The sequence below is a fragment of the Poeciliopsis prolifica genome, unplaced genomic scaffold (assembly GCF_027474105.1).
Source record: "Poeciliopsis prolifica strain line A6 unplaced genomic scaffold, Auburn_PproV2 SCAFFOLD047, whole genome shotgun sequence".
Lineage (NCBI taxonomy): Eukaryota > Metazoa > Chordata > Actinopteri > Cyprinodontiformes > Poeciliidae > Poeciliopsis > Poeciliopsis prolifica.
The window spans coordinates 4,248,472-4,266,080 of record NW_026562422.1 but is presented as its reverse complement, the minus strand read 5'-3'; the positions used below and the strand labels follow the sequence as shown (position 1 = coordinate 4,266,080).

General features: G+C 42.8%; 2 protein-coding genes across 7 annotated transcripts; both read right to left on the bottom strand.

The window, feature by feature from the left end:
- Positions 1-65: 65 nt before the first annotated feature.
- LOC129377317 (dihydropyrimidinase-related protein 5-like) lies at positions 66-11,201 on the bottom strand. 3 transcript variants are annotated; one of them, XM_055057186.1, is made up of 13 exons: positions 11,025-11,201; positions 8,222-8,492; positions 5,746-5,904; positions 5,173-5,352; positions 4,977-5,045; positions 4,180-4,224; positions 4,012-4,087; positions 3,757-3,913; positions 3,530-3,671; positions 2,622-2,764; positions 2,301-2,508; positions 2,031-2,199; positions 66-1,585 (listed from the first exon to the last, which is right to left on the bottom strand). In XM_055057186.1, exons 2-13 carry the CDS (start codon positions 8,480-8,482, stop codon positions 1,500-1,502), a joined length of 1,695 nt encoding a protein of 564 aa, XP_054913161.1. In that variant the 5' UTR covers positions 8,483-8,492; positions 11,025-11,201; the 3' UTR covers positions 66-1,499. The 3 variants fall into 3 exon arrangements, with proteins under 3 accessions (XP_054913161.1, XP_054913162.1, XP_054913160.1); XM_055057187.1 differs by lacking the exon at positions 11,025-11,201 and adding an exon at positions 10,308-10,461; XM_055057185.1 differs by lacking the exon at positions 11,025-11,201 and adding an exon at positions 8,614-9,351.
- LOC129377316 (uncharacterized) lies at positions 11,111-16,837 on the bottom strand. 4 transcript variants are annotated; one of them, XM_055057181.1, is made up of 8 exons: positions 16,586-16,837; positions 13,863-15,970; positions 13,270-13,394; positions 13,049-13,117; positions 12,840-12,947; positions 12,136-12,336; positions 11,867-11,965; positions 11,111-11,239 (listed from the first exon to the last, which is right to left on the bottom strand). In XM_055057181.1, the coding sequence occupies exon 2, from the start codon at positions 15,960-15,962 to the stop codon at positions 14,217-14,219; it is 1,746 nt and encodes a 581-aa protein (XP_054913156.1). In that variant the 5' UTR covers positions 15,963-15,970; positions 16,586-16,837; the 3' UTR covers positions 11,111-11,239; positions 11,867-11,965; positions 12,136-12,336; positions 12,840-12,947; positions 13,049-13,117; positions 13,270-13,394; positions 13,863-14,216. The 4 variants fall into 4 exon arrangements, with proteins under 4 accessions (XP_054913156.1, XP_054913159.1, XP_054913158.1 ...); XM_055057184.1 differs by having other exon boundaries at positions 12,136-12,227; XM_055057183.1 differs by having other exon boundaries at positions 12,855-12,947.
- Positions 16,838-17,609: the final 772 nt, after the last annotated feature.

The window sequence follows — 17,609 nt, the reverse complement described above, 5'->3', positions numbered from 1 at the left end:
CGAGAAGCAAAAATACTCGAAAGCCCAGCATGTGATCCAGCCCTTATCAGTGCTTCGACGCAGGCCATGGTTTCACTGTGGTTTATTTGCACTTAAATCATGTGATAAAGAGCTGCAAGACAAAAAAACAAACAAACAAGAGGAATTCAATGTGACAACACATTGTTCAGCACCAGTGTACAGTATGTTTGGGAGGGGAAAGACACTGCGAGAGCCACCGGAGCATCCCAAGACTACAGAAATAGAAAGGAAAGAGCAATAAGCTGCGCGTATTCCGGCTTCCGCTTACAAACAGGATAAAGCCCGGTACTAAGAGATTTATTCATGTGTAATTATAAGAGTGAAATTTACAAACTAAGAGCAGAAAACTTAAAAAAAACAACAAAAAAAAACAGAAGTACTAGTGCATATCTGTTTTAACTAAACAATCATACATACTGTTAACATCTGAAGGCATGTAGACACCTGGCACTAACTTCCCAACGCCGACACGCTGTGAAAAAGCTTCAACTTCCCCACATGTTTCACAGTGGTGACTCTGGCTTGGGGGTGTTGGCGGGAGCATTTAAGCTCCGCCCCCAAAAGAACCAGGACAGAAATGACTGACGCGTCGTGGTCTACGCTCTTTTCATTTGAGGGGGGTTAGGTGTTGAAAAGGCCATCTGGGTGAGACTTTTTGCTCGGTGCGGAAACACTTCTGATCATAAAGAAAAGCAAAACGAATAGTTGTGCTTAATATGAGAGTAGCGATCTTAACACACACACACATACAGAAAAAAAAAAAAAAAAGAAAAATAGAGTCACGGCAGAGGTTCATTCACATTTAGTGGGGTGGAAAAAGAAACCCATCCTGCTGTAAACATCAACTGAGACGCTAGTCTGAAGTCCTTCGTCTTTTTGATCCCTAGAATGTGAAACAATTCAAACATAAAAATATATACAAATAAAACAAATTAAAAAGAAGGAGAGCTTGGGTCATTTTTCCTTTTTCTTCCATCAGCTGATCAAAACCTACGAGTTGTTGTGATACATATGCAATAGTTACAATTCGCTCGCCACGGCCCGCAGTAAAAATCATCTTATGACATTAAAGGATGTGAAAAGGCATATAGATAGTACGTGACACAAGTGCAAAAGTCGTATCTTACAGTGAGGTAACACAATTGTTTCATAAAAACAATGTTTTCTAAACTATACGATACAGTGCTTTCCCCTAACATCATCCAAAAAAAAAAAAAAAAACTGAAGGTACTCAACAGCAAATCGTTTTTTTTTTTATGCTGCTTTTATATTTGGTTACCTTTTGACTGAATTTTGGTCGCTGTTACCACGTGACAAACGTTTCTCATTCAGAAAATTGACATGGATACTGTTTTATCGTCTTGAATGACAGCAAAAAAAAAAAAAGCAAAATGTGACTCGGTCGATTTGCTTCAAAAGAAAGATGAGTCGCCTTGCTCCGCCGTACGTTTCCCCCGCGCTGGGCTTCATCTAACCGGTTACCAGATCCCGCTGGATCTCCCTCCAGGAGGAGCCAGGATCCGAGCCGAGGATCTCTTTGGAATGTTGTCGTCAATCTGAGCACCTGCAGCCGTGGAGAGACGGGGGAATCGTGTGAGTTCAGCAGCAAAAAAACACAAAACAAGTCAGAATCTGTTTTCTCTCAGGTTTCAAACCTGTAGGCAGATTGATGAAGATTGAAACTGCCCCTGGTTTAGTTCAAGGGGTTTTAACTGCATGTCAGGGACTGCGTAATGTGTCAGAGACCTAAAGCTTTTGTGCATGTGTGTCTGCTTTTCCCCTTTTTCTCTACTCACTAAACAAAGTTAGAAATAAATCCCTTGTAGTTGGACTTTTGAGTTCAAAAAGTAAAAGTTTAAGCAGAGTGCAGACATCTCCAGGGGGCTCTACAGCGCCCTCGGCAGGTCGTTTTTAAACGATGACCAGAAGTACCGACATCCATTTATTGCTTAAAATAAATCAAACTCATTTCGCCACAGAGCAAAGGCTTGTTCGACGCCGAGTCTCACCAGACAGGCTGAAGCTGGACTCGTGGAGGTCCCTCACGGCGCCATGACGGGTGCAGGGGCGGATTGGGGTGTCCAGATCCGGAGCACCCGCGTCCCTCTTTCCTGAATTCGCCACGGCAACAACATCGCCGTTGTAGGGCTCCCGCTCGACAGCTTTCACCGCCTGGCTCTGGCAGGACAAGAGCATCGGCAAAAATGGACAAATTAAACCAGGAAAACCTGTCAGTAACCACGCCGACGAGAGAAATATTCACGCTGCTAAAGTTTTACCTTTTCTCTCTGAACCATCTTCTTGTAGAGGTAATCTGGGAAAGTCCTCAAAGGGCAGAACTTCCCAGAACCCTCTGCGCATGTGAACATGCCGTTTTCATAGACCAGACGCCCGCGGCTGATGGTGACCAGGGGGACGCCGCGACAGCGCAGACCTTCGTACAAGTTTACGTCGCCTCCCTGGAACTGGTTATCCACTGAGATGGTCCTGCAGGCAGACATCAGCAGAGAGACGACCCGGTTCAGTCAGACAAAGGCTTGATTGGGCTCAGAGATAAAAGCTGCAAGCCGGTCGATGAGTGTGTGGATCAGGTTTCATACTTGGATCCCTCGGGGTCCCAGACCACCACGTCAGCATCTGCTCCGGGGATGATCCGGCCTTTCCGGGGGTACAGGTTGTAAATCTTGGCCGCATTAGAGCTTGTGACGGCAACGAAGCGATTCTCGTCCATTTTGCCTCCAACCTGCCCGGTAAAACAAAAATAAGGTTTGTAAAATTTAAAGGTCGACATGGAAGGAGCTTTGGAAACAATCGATTTCTGAGATCGTTTCAGATCAGTAAGCAAATTTTAATGTCAAAGAAAGAAAGCCTGAGCAAATACTAACAGCAGCTTTCAAATTATGATTTTTATCTGCTACAGGAAGGAAGTTTCCTTAACTGACCTGAAAAAAATCGAGTCTTTTATATTATCATATCCTGACCTTCCTGATTCACACACACATCTTGTAATTCAGCACCACAGGACGGTTTTCTGCTATTGTAAAAGCCACACCATCTCAACTGAATTCCAGACTTTGACTAAGCCACTCTAATGGGCTAGTCACTTATGTTGATAATAATTGTTATGTTCCTTTTTATAAGTTTGTGTTGTCGAACAGGTTCAACTGAAAGCTGAATGAACCTATGAGAGCATTTACAGTTTATCCACTCAGGCTGGCAGATTTAAGTCACAAGTAATCTTTTCATTTCCATAGAGGTTTACATACTTAAAATTAATTTAAAACATTTTGTGGTGTTAATTATTGACTTTTTAACGATGCACAGACACTTAATACTAAATTCTGACAAAAAATAAATAAATAAAAAATTAAAGAACTTTTTACAGGGCAAATGCTGTAAAAAGAGCATGTTTTATTATTATCTGTTTTTATTCCCCTATTGAAATTGGATTTTCTATTTGTGAAAGTTCTCTGGCTGCCAAAGCAGGAACAAAAAGAGCCACACATACCACCCCCCTCTCCCAGATGACGCTCATACGGTCCTGAACGCCTGGAAGGCCGTGAGGGATCTTTGTGAAATCATCCTTGCCCATGGCCCTCTGTTTGACTGTGAACGGACGGTGATCAGACGCCAGGATGTTTAGAGTGTCGCTGTGGCGGGAGTGAGGAAGGCAACGACAGTTTAGTCGCTGAAACAAACGCCATCTGCGATTGTAAGTGTGTGGCGTTTCCTCACTTTCCCAGCAGACTCATCAGGAAGTTCGGGGTGCTGGGGTCCAGGCGGAGAGGAGGCACCGTGACGTGGGCGGCTGCGTGAGACCAGTCCAGGTGATAGTACTGCATGCCGTTCAGGACGGCGTGGGCCGTGGTCGTCTCTCCGTGGACAACCTTACCTGCGGGCGAACGAAATGAAAGGAAAAACAAGGACATGCTCACGGCCTGAGAGTAGGACGCCTGCAGACGCGCAATTTGGAAGCGAGCGGGTTTCAACCTTGCATCTTGGCTGAAGCCACCACATCGCCTGCAGACATGCTGGACACATTGACGAGATAGATTGGGCAGTGGGCCTGCAGAAGAACGAGCACAAATATATTTTCATAGCAATCCCGGCACCTCTGTCGGGCTCTGGAGACCGTTTTAATGCCAAAGTTTAACTCACCCTATTGGCAATTGTGATTGCCCTGTGCGTTGCCTCTGCTTCCAGCTGCAAACCACACAATGAGTCAAATTATTCTGTTCTGCTGCAATAATTTACAAAAGCATCTATGACTTTTCTTTTATAATGCAGACACCACCATTTTTCACTATGACTGTGGTCTATTTTGGTTCAATTTCACGCTTATGCACCACTTTGAGGTCAATTTATCACAAGAGTTGAGAGCCATTAGTGTACAGAATTTCAAATGACTATTTGACCCCCCAAAAAAACCCATTATTTTTTACACATAAATTCAGACTCCAGAAATTGTTTTCATGCTTGCATGAAATAGTGATCGTTTTTATTTCAATTTATTTTGGTTTAAGAAAAAAGAAAAAACAGGAAATTTTTACAAAGAGATAATGAATTAATTTTCTTTAAGTCTATATTAAAACCCAATAAGTAAACAACAAAAAGTTCAAAAGAACATACAATAAAGCCCAAAATTATCTAAACTCTTTACAGGTTTAGAAATACAGTAAAAGAGATTGTATCTCATTGGACTTCCAGGTAACATAATGGCTAAATTAATTGATTAAGATTGTTAATATTGCATGAAAACACATTATTAGCCACACCCTAGTGGAGGGTGTGAAGTGTAAAATTTGGCTCTGGCACCACAGGTTGCAGAAACCGTGTTCTGTAAGAAAAAGTCTATTTACAGAGAGTTTATTGATATTGCTGACCATACAAGAGGAGTGAAAACTTATTTTATTTCAGGTCTAAAGACAGTGGCTGGTTCATTTTGAGTCTCCTACCTCTTCAGGTCGACTGACTTCAATTCCCTCCGGACCACTGATCCCAAGGTCCAACGCTTCCTTCGCACCCTGAGAAGTCAAGACAGCGCATACATGTTTAGTTATTATTATAAACTGTTCCAATATCTATATGTTGAAATGATCAGTGTTTAGTGATACTGGTATTGTGTCCTTCTACACATGGATTCCTCCTGACCTCGGCGACCAGCTCCCCATTCTCAGCGTGGACCCTAGCAATGGCCCCGATGTCCTTACAGTGCTGCAGGGCCTGGAAGAGTTCGCTGTCCCTCAGCATGAACGTCTCCTTGTAGGCCATGAACATCTGGAAGGAGTTCACTCCTTTCTCTCTCACCAGTTTCTCCATCTCATCTCGCACCTGCACGCAAGAAAATAGTCCAGGTGTTGATGAATGGGCATAGGAGCCAACAACACTTTTGCACATTTAGAGATTGAAAACTGCATCCATTCTTCTTTGCAAAATAAGTGGGCCAGAATCTGATTGGATGGCTGTAGGTGCACTGTTAGTTATCTGCCACATGTAACATTTGGGACAACTTGACATTGTTTAACGTGAAGGTCTGCAGATGTAAATGGCCAAAATGTGAAAAAAATATAGCAGAGTATTAATTACATACTTTTAAAAGGTACCGTAACACAGCTTGCTTTAGCTATTTGACAAATTTGCACAATACTGAGTAGACACAAAGTGTTCAATGTTGAAGAAGGTTGAAAACATATTTTTAAGAAAGGGGGTTGGGTAGTTGTGTACCTTAGGTCCCCACCATGTCACTCCAACATGAAGAGAGTAGTCACAGCAAGCTTTGGGGTCAGCCATGCTGCGGCACTTCTCGTACGCTTCCAGCAAAGACTCATTCTTCTCTGGCAGAACATGTCCAATCACCATCGTTGTACCGCCAGCTAAAGCAGCCTGGAGGAAATTCCAAAAACAGCCTTTTATATGTCTGGGTGGATGAATAGTCAGCTAGCCATCTAGCTGTTAAACTAGCTAACCAGCTAGATAGATAGCTAGCTAGTCAGCTAGCTGACTAGCTAGTACGATAGTCAGCTAGCTATCCAGTTATTAAGCAAATAAGTCATCTGTAGATAGAGCTGACTAGCCAGCTAGCTAATAAACCAACTAGCCATCTAGTTAGCTAGATATATAGATAGTCAAACTAAATGGTACATGAGACATACTTGGCACGATAAATCAGAAAAAAAAATTAAATCTGTAAAAAGGTAAATGCTTTAAAAGCAAAGTATATATCTTTTGAATGGAAACTATATTTTCAAGACATAAATTAACTTAAACATAAATAAGAAAGTAGAATGTAAAATTACCAGTATAAATTACCATTAATGTTCATAAAATAAAGGTCAATGGTCAAACATTAACCTTTAATATTTATCTATTTGTTTATTTTATTCATTTGCAGTTCAAAATGAACATGTCACATGCTGACATAAGCACGTTTTGAATAAAATATATTATGTAACGTTACAGAAAAGATGCACTTGTTAAGCCAGTAAACATTTACAGAACCACAATCTAACAAGCAATACAGCCTCATCCCAAACCATGAGCCTTAAGAACTTTGACATTGACCCCTTATATGTGAAGCATAAATCTATCAGTAGTTAAAACACCAGCCTGATGGCTCCTCATGGTCCAATCATGAGCTATTGAAACCAATTACTGTTATTACTTTACGACCTCAGTACTTAATAGTTTTCCAGCCCCTTGAAGTAGATTTACTACAGTAAAGCTGGATAACGCCAACCACTGAGGACAGAGCGAGTTTTTGTGTTTGAGTGCCTGCCTCAATGAGCATCTGTCAGCTGACCCCAGAGGGACTGTGAAGGAGGACGGCAAAAGGAGAGGGGTGTGTGTCTGAGGACCATTGTTCCTCGGCACAATAGCGTGAGTGAAAAGATTTGCGGCAGTCTTTGCAGCAGCCCCTCGGTATCCATGGAGACAGCTAGCGAGCTACAATTGTCCCCAGGCTATTTTTTTTTCTTTTTTTCCAGTGGCATCAGGGAGGAGACGAGAGAGGGGAGCATGAGCAGGGAGGAGAGGGAACGGTTGTAAGCGTCTGTGGGTTTGTTCGACGTTCAGCGTCCGTCGCCTTTCAGCTCTCATTGTCATAAAATGCTACAAAGTGACGAGTCATGATGGACGGCGAGGGGAGAAGGAGACATCTGATTTGTCTTTCTTTCTTTCTTTCTCTCAAAGAACAACTCAACGACTTGATACAGGAAAGCACCGACTTACTTTTTTTGTAACTTCATTCATTTCTTTGTCTGCACTGCTGATCAACAGGAACCAATCAGGAATAACAATTTTCAGCCAGATAGAAGCAACAACACTCTTTGGTGCAAAAGCGTTTCCTGAGTGGTATTTAGAATAAAGAGGATTTTTGAGACTTGAGAATGGAAAGAACGCATTTTATTTATTACTCCTCTTCAAGAAACAAATAGTTTTATTTTTCTCTCCCGTAGCGTCCCTTACAACTTTGTGTGTATTGCCAATTATGAAAATTAGACTATTACACGGGGATGAGCATCTTTTGACTGATTGCTACATCCTCACTGGAAGTGGTAACACATAGTAAGTCATGCTAACATTGCTGACCGCATAACAAAAGGCTGAACTTAAAAAATGTGAACTGTAATCACTTTGTCTTTGTTTTGGAGTATCCAAAAGGTTCTATTTCTTAGACGGAAATCTGAAGTGGCTAAGTGACGTATCAGCAAGTCAAACCGCTGCCAAATTCAAGCCGTCATTCAAGCTGCTCATGTGATTTGGTTAAATTGACATAAATATCACCGTCTAGTTGTCTACATTAGATATCGACGATAATGATCTCTTCTCAAGTATCGATACCACAGCCTTACTAGAGTCAGTTTAAGCTTTGTGCTGAGTGCATTTTGCAATAGAAAACTCAATATAAGTGTAAAATCAATAAGATTTGTTCAAGATTGTGTTTCAGTTTTAACAGAGTCTGAAAAGGTCTCCTTAAAGTAGCTACAGTAGGGCATTCAATCCAGGAGTACGATCAGCACGATTCATCACCGACATCTCGGTCAAAATTAGCAACGGAAAACATTTGGATCTGGTGGACAAAATCACACCAGCTAACCAAAAATCCAGATTTCAAAGCTTCATACCCCAAATACATAAATCAACATCTACGTCTTCCACTGATACATAATTTCCTCCACTCCTCTGTCCTGCAGGCTGCTACCTTGGTGCCGCTGTAGTAGTCGTCCGCAGTGACGGCGTTCATGAAGGTCTCCTCCAGGTGGACGCTGGTGTCGATGCCCCCGGGAAGCACCAGCTTCCCCGAGGCGTCGATCACTTTGGCTCCTCCGGGGATCATCAGCTCCTTCCCCACCTGCTGGATGATGCCGTTCTCGATGTAAACGTCGGCCTCCTGCGTGCAGTCGTCGTTCACCACCTTGCCGCCCTTCACCAGGATCCGCGCCATTGCTGAGCTGGAAGACATGGCTATCGCTCTGCAAAGAGAGGAATGCACACGCGTTCAGGGAGAGTTGAAGCGCCTTTCTGGTGAAAAGTGTGGCAACCTTGGTCCAACTACACCGAAAGACCAAAAAAAAAAAGCTCCAGACGAGGTACCTCATTCTGAGACAGTCTGAGGAGTTTAACGAGGAGAGAAGAAGCTCTGGGATGCTACTCTGCGATGGGTCTGTCACGCTGTGACTGACATCAGCCACAGCGCTAAGAAGGCTGTGTCAGTCACCGCCTGAAACCTGACGTACCGTCACAGTGACGCAGCGGGAACAGAAAGAAGCCGAGTCCGGTCGTAGGTCACAATGAGGCGAACAAGGGTCAATAAGGCCATTATTATATGGAAAAGGACAGCCAGTCATACAGCAACGTACAATGACCTGCATCGCACTGGGATAAATCTGACAAATATGTCCTTACAAAGCTGAAATGTGTATGCACATTTCTGTCTTTTTTGGCGTGGCGACCAAAATCTCAACAAGAGTTGACGAACTAGCTACTTGTTAGTTAGTTAGTTAGTTAGTACAGGTAATGCAGTCATCAAGTTAGAAAACAAATGATTATTTATGCCATAAAAACATAAAAGGACAAAATGACTGAACACCTAACTTCAGCAAGTCAATAAAGTTCTCAATAAAGGGCTAAAGTAAAATTCAATACCAAAATTTAGTAGTTAATGTCACTAGATTCTGACCATTATGGCACATCAACTGTACAATTATGTTGCACGTTTGAAATTTGATTCAATTTTAAAAGATGACTAAAATTCACTGCCGTCCAAAAGTCATTTTTATAGTGCACTGTTTGTAATTTCCTCCTAAAAATGTCATTTTCTGCTTGACTCGAGGAATGACCAGCCGCCCTGCTTGAATTTAGGTTAAGCTCCTCGATGAAACATGAGAAACAAAGCAGCGAGTCTCCTGGGCTCCTCCTGCGCCCTGGCTGCCTGCCTCCCATCTCCTTCCCTGCGCATCATCTGCAGCGGGGATGACGCCGTGGAGCTGCCGCGTGGACGCGTGGGGATGCCGTGTGCCCCGCCAATGCGCGCTTGCGTGAAGTCCGGGACGCGTGCGTCTGAGGGTGCGGCAGGTTTACCGCAAGGCATGGCACTCATTTTCACGCTTCCAGATCTGACGCCTGATGGTGGGAGAGGTTCTGGAGGATCCGCCAAGAACCTCCGCTGTCGGGTCGAGCTGCGCTGTTCCTCCGCCGTGATCTCACTTCTTATTTTGGCGTTATTGTTGTGACGCAGAAGTTGTTTGAACGCGCCTCTTTAAAGAACGTTAGGAAATCGACTTACTGTAAATAAATATTCGTTTAAATGTGATCGAATTCAAGCCCGACTTTTATTTTTGGTTTTGACTTCATTTCTGCACGCACACGCGTAAATAAATAATAATAATAATTAAGAAAAAAAAACGCCCCGCTCCCACTTTCAAGCTATAAATAATTCCTGTAATATTATGCAGATTAGCCTGGTTTGGTCCAGGCGTAGTCAAAGTGATGACACATGACACAAAGAAACTGGTCCCTCTCCATCATGATGAGCCGCACGGCCCCGCATCCAGGACTCCAAGCCCCGCGCGGCTCACTGCGCTCCCTCTTCGCAGTGAGGTGATAAAGTGGCCAGACATTAATTAAACCCTGCGGCCCGTCTGGACGGACGGAGAAGGTGTGGTTGAGCTCCAGGGTGTGAACGACGCCGTGGAGCCGCCGGGGAACAGGGAAGAGGGGACAAAAGTGTCCGGTGGTGATTGCAGCCCGCTGGCCTTAATAAAAACGCCAATGCGTGCAGCACATACCTCCAGATTGGGCCTGTTGCAGCTGCTCCAATCCGCGCTCTGGCTACTTTCTGACCGGAACAGAAGGCAACACAATCCGTGGACGGCCCTTCCCAAAGCAGATACACCACACACACACACACACCAGATGGATACCTTCCCGGCCGGTCTGGGACCAGCACACCCGCAGCAGCATCAGCGTCAAGTCAGCGAAGCGGATTGAACTGAAACGTCCGATGAACCCCTTCACAAGAAAGGTCGCATGAAATCAAACGCTGTGCTACGTCATGATTCGAAATGAATGGCGGACTTTCAGGGAGACACGGAAATAAATTAATCTCATTTTGCGAGGCGCAATTTACGTTCGAGCTTCTGGAATAAAAACGACGGACTTGTAATTTAAAATGCAACGTTGCAAACACTAATTAATGTTCTTTAGGTGACTGTTGTTGGTTTAGACAGCTGAATTTACACAAAAACTTAAATATTAACTGGTCAAATAAGATTCATGTCGTAGTTAAACCATAAAAAAACTAACAAACAAACCCTAACATTTTTAGAATTGTATATATATATTTTTTGTCGGTAAAATAAGTACCGCTACCTGTCATAATCATTACCGTTGATCCACAAACAATTGCGGCTACAAAAGGCAAAGCTCTGTCAAGGAAGAAAACACGGTCATTTAATTTCCCACATAACTTATAAAGTTCTGCCTTTTATTTTGTAGCAGCAAACCTTTTCGGCCGGTGGCGACTTGTGTGTGTTTTGTAGCAGGCCTTCCATGCGCCGCAGCATCCGCGCCGAGAGACGAGGTGACGCTCCAACCAGCGGCGCTGCGTGAAGGCTGGTCTCCCCAACAGCCAATCACAGCAAACGTAGGGCGCTGCGTGAAGGCTGGTCTCCTCAACAGCCAATCACAGCAGACGTAGGGCGCGTCCACTCAGGGGAGGCTGTACCATTATCATGCGAGGAGGGAGATGAGAGGCGAGCATCACTGGTAGAACATTTTATCTGAATGGCTTTGGCTAATGGGCTGTAAAAAAAAAGTTAATAACTGTTTGTATTCTCTTCCTGCCGTGAGTAGTTGTGTTGTGAGTAACAGGACTCTTTATTATTTAACATTTATGTATATTTTCCTTGTTGGCTTGTGAGTGTAAGATTTCTTCGACTGTACTATTTTGCAGTCCTTCATACTGTCAAGTTGCCCAGCAATGCTTTGCGTTTATATTAGGAATGCATATATATATTATGTTTTTACAGTGGTGAGCAAACTCCCAGAAATGTGACCTGGGGAATTTGTTGTTGTTCACTTAAACATATCCTAAAGCCATTGACAACAATAGATTTTTACTGATACTTTATGAGATACACAAAAACAACATACTGTCAGTGTTGAGGGAGTGGCTGGAGGGGGGGGGGGGGGAGAATTCAAACTTTTCAGATTTATTATACTAAAAAAAAGGGACATTGTTAATAATATATTTAGTTTGGGTCTCTTTTATAAAATCCCATTAAAGTACATTTACTTGTTTTCGCAAACATTTGAACTGTCCATCTAAAAAAAACAAATGATGAACCTGAGGGGTGGACGTAGCGTCAGGGCAGAGTCACAGTAGTTCCTGCACACACACAGATCACTCTTCTGGAAAACGACACACTCCACCTGCTCCGAGTAGCTAGGAGACACAAACAGCTTTGAATCTTTCAATTGTCAGGGCTCTAATTTAGGAACGTGTGCACAAATAAATACAAGTAACAAAACATTTGAAGCAAGCAAAAACACGTGTCACAGTGAAAATCATGAAAGTGCACAAGAGGCCAACCGATGTAAATCTCAAGAACTCACCCTCAGAGTGTCTGCACACAATTCAGCCAGTCACTTCAGCGTGTTTATGTTCCTGACAGTGATGGAGGTGAGGAGGTTTCAGTGTCTGGTGTCTGTCAGACGGGAGGAGGGGTGAGTGTGAGTTTGAAAGTGATCGGCTCCTCAGCCGTCATTGTTTGACCCGTTTCCACGTTGCTTTTTATACCACCTCTAAATCTGAATCTGTCGCAAAAGACAATATTGGTTTAGTCTCATTCAATACCACATCAGTTATTGTGTACAACGTTGGACATAATTCCTAACTTTCTGGAAGTTTTCAGTGTGTGATTATGCCACTGCAATTCGAGAAATAAAACAATTTTCAAAATTGTTTTGGCACTAACGCTGCTATTAAATGTGTTAAAATCCAACCAAACCTAGAGCTACTTTTTATAGAAGACTGCAAGCGTTATAGAACTGCTTTGAGTCATGTGCAAAAGACACAACAGGGGCGTCACAAACAGTGGGGAATTTAATGAGAATTGTTTTCTGTACTGTATCTCTAAAAGTGTTTTAGCGTTGCTCACTGTAAATAAACTTTTTGCACATTAAAATGAGTTAATATTTTGCCTGTATGATCTAAAAGGAAGGAAAATCAAGGTTTCATTCTTGAACAATTAAGAAAATAATCTCAACTATAAAATGGGTGAAAAGTTAAGGTTGTAAAAAATGTATTTAGTACTAACAGATGAGGTGTAAACCTGGGGCCACTGGATCGTCTGCCTTTTAGTCCTCAATCCTCTGTGTCTTCTCTCTTCTGATTGGTCCACTGCTGTTGTTTTGTCTCAGTGAAGCTGGAGAATCATCACATGATCAGACACGCATTCCTTAATTTCTGTCTAAATGACGGATTATTGAAAGAGACTTTCTGATCAAGTCATCATCATGTCCTCACCCTTTCCCAGTATGTTACAACCAGTAGAACAGCAGGCGGAGCAGGTCTTCTTCTTTAATTATTGGTCAACTCACGTCAGGCAACATGAGTTGACAGAGAAATGAAATCCAAAGGAAAGACAAAAGGGTTAACAAATAGAATATACATGGACAGAAAGAAGAACAATTTTGAAATTTGACCTCAATTTCACCCATATTTAAAATGAAAATACGTTTTCTTACTTTTTTTGTCAACTGGGTTCTCTTATCTTCCTCCATCTGACTGGTGGTGTTGAAGGTGGAGGATTACAGGCTGAGGAGATCCAACCTGGGATGATCAGAGAATCTGAGTTCTCAGAAGTCTGAACCTGGATCAGAGACTGGTTTGAGTATTTTTTAATACCCAAACTTCTTCTTTTGTGATTTTTCTGTGTTGTAACACATGAACGTGCTATTGGCCATATTAACTATTTGTTTCATGAGATTAATAGTTTATCTACGTAAAACTTTACTCCACATGCTCCCCATTTCCTTTTCTCCGATCCTGTTCTGTCTGAATAAAAGTTCTTAATTAAATCCTTCAATCATAAATTCTGTCGATGTTTTCTTTTGTCTTCTAATTTCTTATTGTCCCGATGCTTTAATTTGGTTTCTGATACAACATATTGTCAGGCAAGCAGTCCTCACTTAATGTAAATTTTAGTTCTACGTGGTTGAATAATTTCTAAATTACTAATAGTGAATTTCTATTTCTAATTTTCTTTAGTAAAGCTGATGTTCCCCAACACCAGCAGTAGGCAAGCAGTATCATGTGAATCTGGAATGCAAAAACTTACAAGCAGTATGAAAAACAAGCGGTCCAGAAGGACAGGAACCACATGGACAACGACAAAAGGATCCAACGATGAGCTGCTAAAACCTGAAAGATTAAAAACTTGGAGAGCGGATTAGTGGAGGAATAGGATAGAATAACTTACTATATTGGAGAGCACCGCGTGGGGAGGAGCCGCTATTTCCCCCTGAAACATGGGGGATTTGAGCGGAAATCACAAAGATTAAGAAAACTCCGGTGCACAGCACTACCTAAGGCTTCCACAGGCTTGCTAGAAACCCATTGACTGATAAAGAGAGAAATGATGACGTCCTAATGTGACTTCCCACATAGGTCTTCAGTTTTAATGGATCCCAATCTAATCAGAGTCACTTGACAAAACATAGCGAGGTCTAAACCACACGGAACTCACTCTAGCTGTAATTCCACCAGAAGTTGAAGGTGTTGGCTCCTCTTCTATGTCCCCTTCAGGCTCAGTCCAGAAAAAGAAGCCAGGAGATAACAAAGTTGAATTTTCCCAGTGTGTTGATGGTGAAGGACTGAAAACCCGGGGTGACAGAATGGGATTCTCACAGTGCGTCAATTGTGAGGGACTGAAGTCAGGGGAAGAGAGATAAAGATTCTCATGGATCGTCTCTTGTAAGGGACTGAGGACGGGGGAAGACAAAACAGGATCCTCACACGATGTCCTTGGTAAGGGACTGAGAACAGGGGATAACAAAATGGGATCTTCATGGTCTGTCTTTCGGTAAGGAATGAACAGAGGGGTTGACGGAATGGGCTTGTCCTCCCATTCTTTACCACATCTCCATGCCATCCTCTTGCCGATTCTTTGAAGGACCTCTTCCCAACTGGGATCATCACTATACTTGGTCGTCTTGGCGGGGAGCTCCTCTTCACCAATACTGTCCCTGGTCTTCTTGGCGGAGATCTCCTTTTCAGCAAGAGTGTCCTTACTCCTCTTGGCTGGGGGCTCCTCTTCAGCAACAGTGTCCCTGGTCCGCTTTGAGGGGAACTCATCATCACAATCCCTGGTCCACTTGTTGGAGTCAGTAACAGTGTCCCCAGTCCTCTTGGCTGGGAACTGCTCTTCACCGTCACTATCCACTGTCTTTCCGTTTATACCAGTCACAAATGTCACATGAGTCGCATCCTCTTTCAAACCTACCTGATGACTAGGATTTGATGTTGGGTCATCCTCCTTCACATCAATCTCCTTCTTCGTAGTTTTCCTGGCATGGCCAAAAGTCAAAGAAGCCACTAAATTTTTCCAACCTGCCAGAGGTTGTGAGGAGGCACTAATAGGACTGGAGTCCTCTGGATGCAAAATGGGCTCTTCTTGTTTGTCAAGTTCAGATGTGAATTTAAAGCTGGAAGGAAGCACAGTACCAAAACTAAGCTTTGATGGTGAGCTGTCCTCCTCTGCAGCATCCACCATCTTTGTAGTGCTCCGGGTGCAGCTGGAAGTCAAAGAAACTCCGTCCTCTTCCAAACCTACCTGATGATGTTGTGAGGTACCGATAGGTCTGGAGTTCTCTGGAGGCAAAAGGGGCTCTTCTTGTTTGTCAAGTCCAAATGTGAATTCAAGGGAAGTACAGGGAGCCAGGTCTTCTTGAGGCTTCTGTGCTACCCCAATGTCTTGTATGTACTTGAAATTTGGGGGAAGAATCTCAAGCAGCTGTGACACAGCACTGGCATGGTACACTGTTGAACTACTGTTAGCGTAGCCCCGCTGTTCAATCGTCGAATTGAGATGTTTCAATGACTGTTGAAGCTTTCCTACAAGGACCTTGACAAAACAAAGTCGGGATATAAAGTCATCCTGGTCTTCATTATCAGCCTCGTCTTCACTTGAGCTGGTAGTAGAGCTACCACTGGAGCTAGTAGTACCGGCATGACCTACCAAGTCTTCACTGGAGCTGGTATGAGCGCTACCACTGAAGCTGGTAGCACAGTCCACAAACTGTGGAGGTGAACTACACCTCAACACCTCTCCATGATCTTCAGAAACCATGTCAACTTCATTTGACCACACCTTACCGTGATCCTTACCATAGTCTGGATGTCCCTCCAACATTGGGGATCCGTCTTCTGGAAGCGCCATGGTATGGGCTGTGAAGGAAAATAAAAGCAAAAAAAAAAGGTATAATTCAATATATAGACCTTCACAAAAGTCCAAAGCAATGTTTAGAGGGGACACTGAAATACCAACAATACAATGACCCAGGTTTGTGAATGTGTTTGTTTTTCTTGAAAAAATAATGAAACTAAATTAAAATATAAGCTATTATAATGGCAAATGCTATTTTTAATGTTTTTTTTAAATAATATTAAATATTTAACTATTCCATTTACCGTGTCCATGGAAACTGAGTGTTTGTCATGGCATTTAAAAAAAATAACGGTCAAAAAACAAGCTAATTTTCCAGGAATTCCACGTTAATTGAACTAATTTGACTATAATTAAGTAAAATACATATATTTATTACATCACTGCACCACAGTTTAATATTCCTGACATTTCAAGCGAAATTCAGTGAAGAAGAAAGGTCATTAAGTTAAGAAAGGTCTATGCTAGCAAAGAATGCTACTTGACGCTTTTTCTTCTCTACGGCAGTCAGAATTTCTTTAAAACACAGAAAAACACAAAACAGAATGAACAAGTTACTAATATCTTAGTAATAACTCCCTTTCGTCTATTAGAAATAACAGAAGAACAATTTTAACCTTCCAGCCGGTCACCCTGTTGGTGCTTCTCCTGGCCGGGAACCGTCTTTCGCAGTTTGTTAACCAACGGCCTCTTCAGCAAGTGCTTCTTCAGCAAGTTTTGCTAAGCAGACTTCTTGACAAGCGCAAACCTTCAGGCGTCTCTCAAAAGTCCCGTCGCAAAGGGGAAAGAATTCAGAAGGTCAGTGTCATTTATAGGGTTGAGAACGCTAACGTCGTTTCCATGGCACTTGGTGCGTGAGAAAAATTGGACGAGACTAAGTATCACGTTGTCTTGTTTATCACTCCGTATGCTGCCACCTACTGGCCAACGAGTCTAAGTTCACTATTACATGTTTAAAACACTGCTGGTGCGACATCATATTTCTCCTACCTTAACTGTCAGTTTCGGTCCTCCAAATGGGAAAACTTCTCTCTGACGTAAAGCCTGGATTGGAAGAAAATTTCAAATTCAAAATTCAATTCAAAAATACTTTTTTGATCGAAAAGTAAAAATGAATGTTGTAGCTCATCAATTCAGATTCTTCAAAGAGTTATTGCAGATGGCTGATTGCTGTTGGCAGGAAAGATCTTTTGTAGCGGTCTGTGTTGCAGCAAATTTGAAGAAGCCTCTGACTGATCATGCTGTGCTTTGTGAAGGTGGTCTCATGAAGAGGATGGTCAGAGATGCCTATAATTTTCTTAATTTCATGAAGAATCCCAGGCTGTTTGCTAGCTGTGGGCTGCATTGTTAATGGTGTTCGGGTGGTAGGGTTACAGTGGGTGCCGCAGGATTGCACCAGATCTGCTACACCAAGTTTGATCTCAGAGTGTTGGTTTCAGGGGTCTCAAACTCCAGTCCTGGAGGGCCGGTGTTTTGCAACTTTTAGATGTGCCTCTGCTGCACCACAGCTGAATAGAATAATTAGGTCTTTAGCAAGGCTCTGGATAAGTGGTCTACACAAGGAAGAGGCAATTCATCCATTTCATTCCAGTGTTTTGTTCCTGGGGCACATCCAAAACCTGCAGGACAGCGGCCCTCCTG

What these genes read in the sequence shown, in the direction of transcription:
- LOC129377317 (XM_055057185.1), bottom strand. An exon ending in CAATCACAATTGCCAATAGG is followed by an intron (nt 4,088 to 4,179) that starts GTGAGTTAAACT and finishes GTTCTTCTGCAG; the next exon opens with GCCCACTGCCCAATCTATCT. An exon ending in GTCCAGCTTCAGCCTGTCTG is followed by an intron (nt 1,586 to 2,030) that starts GTGAGACTCGGC and finishes CCACGGCTGCAG; the next exon opens with GTGCTCAGATTGACGACAAC.
- LOC129377316 (XM_055057181.1), bottom strand. Translation starts at nt 15,962, where the DNA reads ATGGCGCTTCCAGAAGACGGATCCCCAATGTTGGAGGGACATCCAGAC.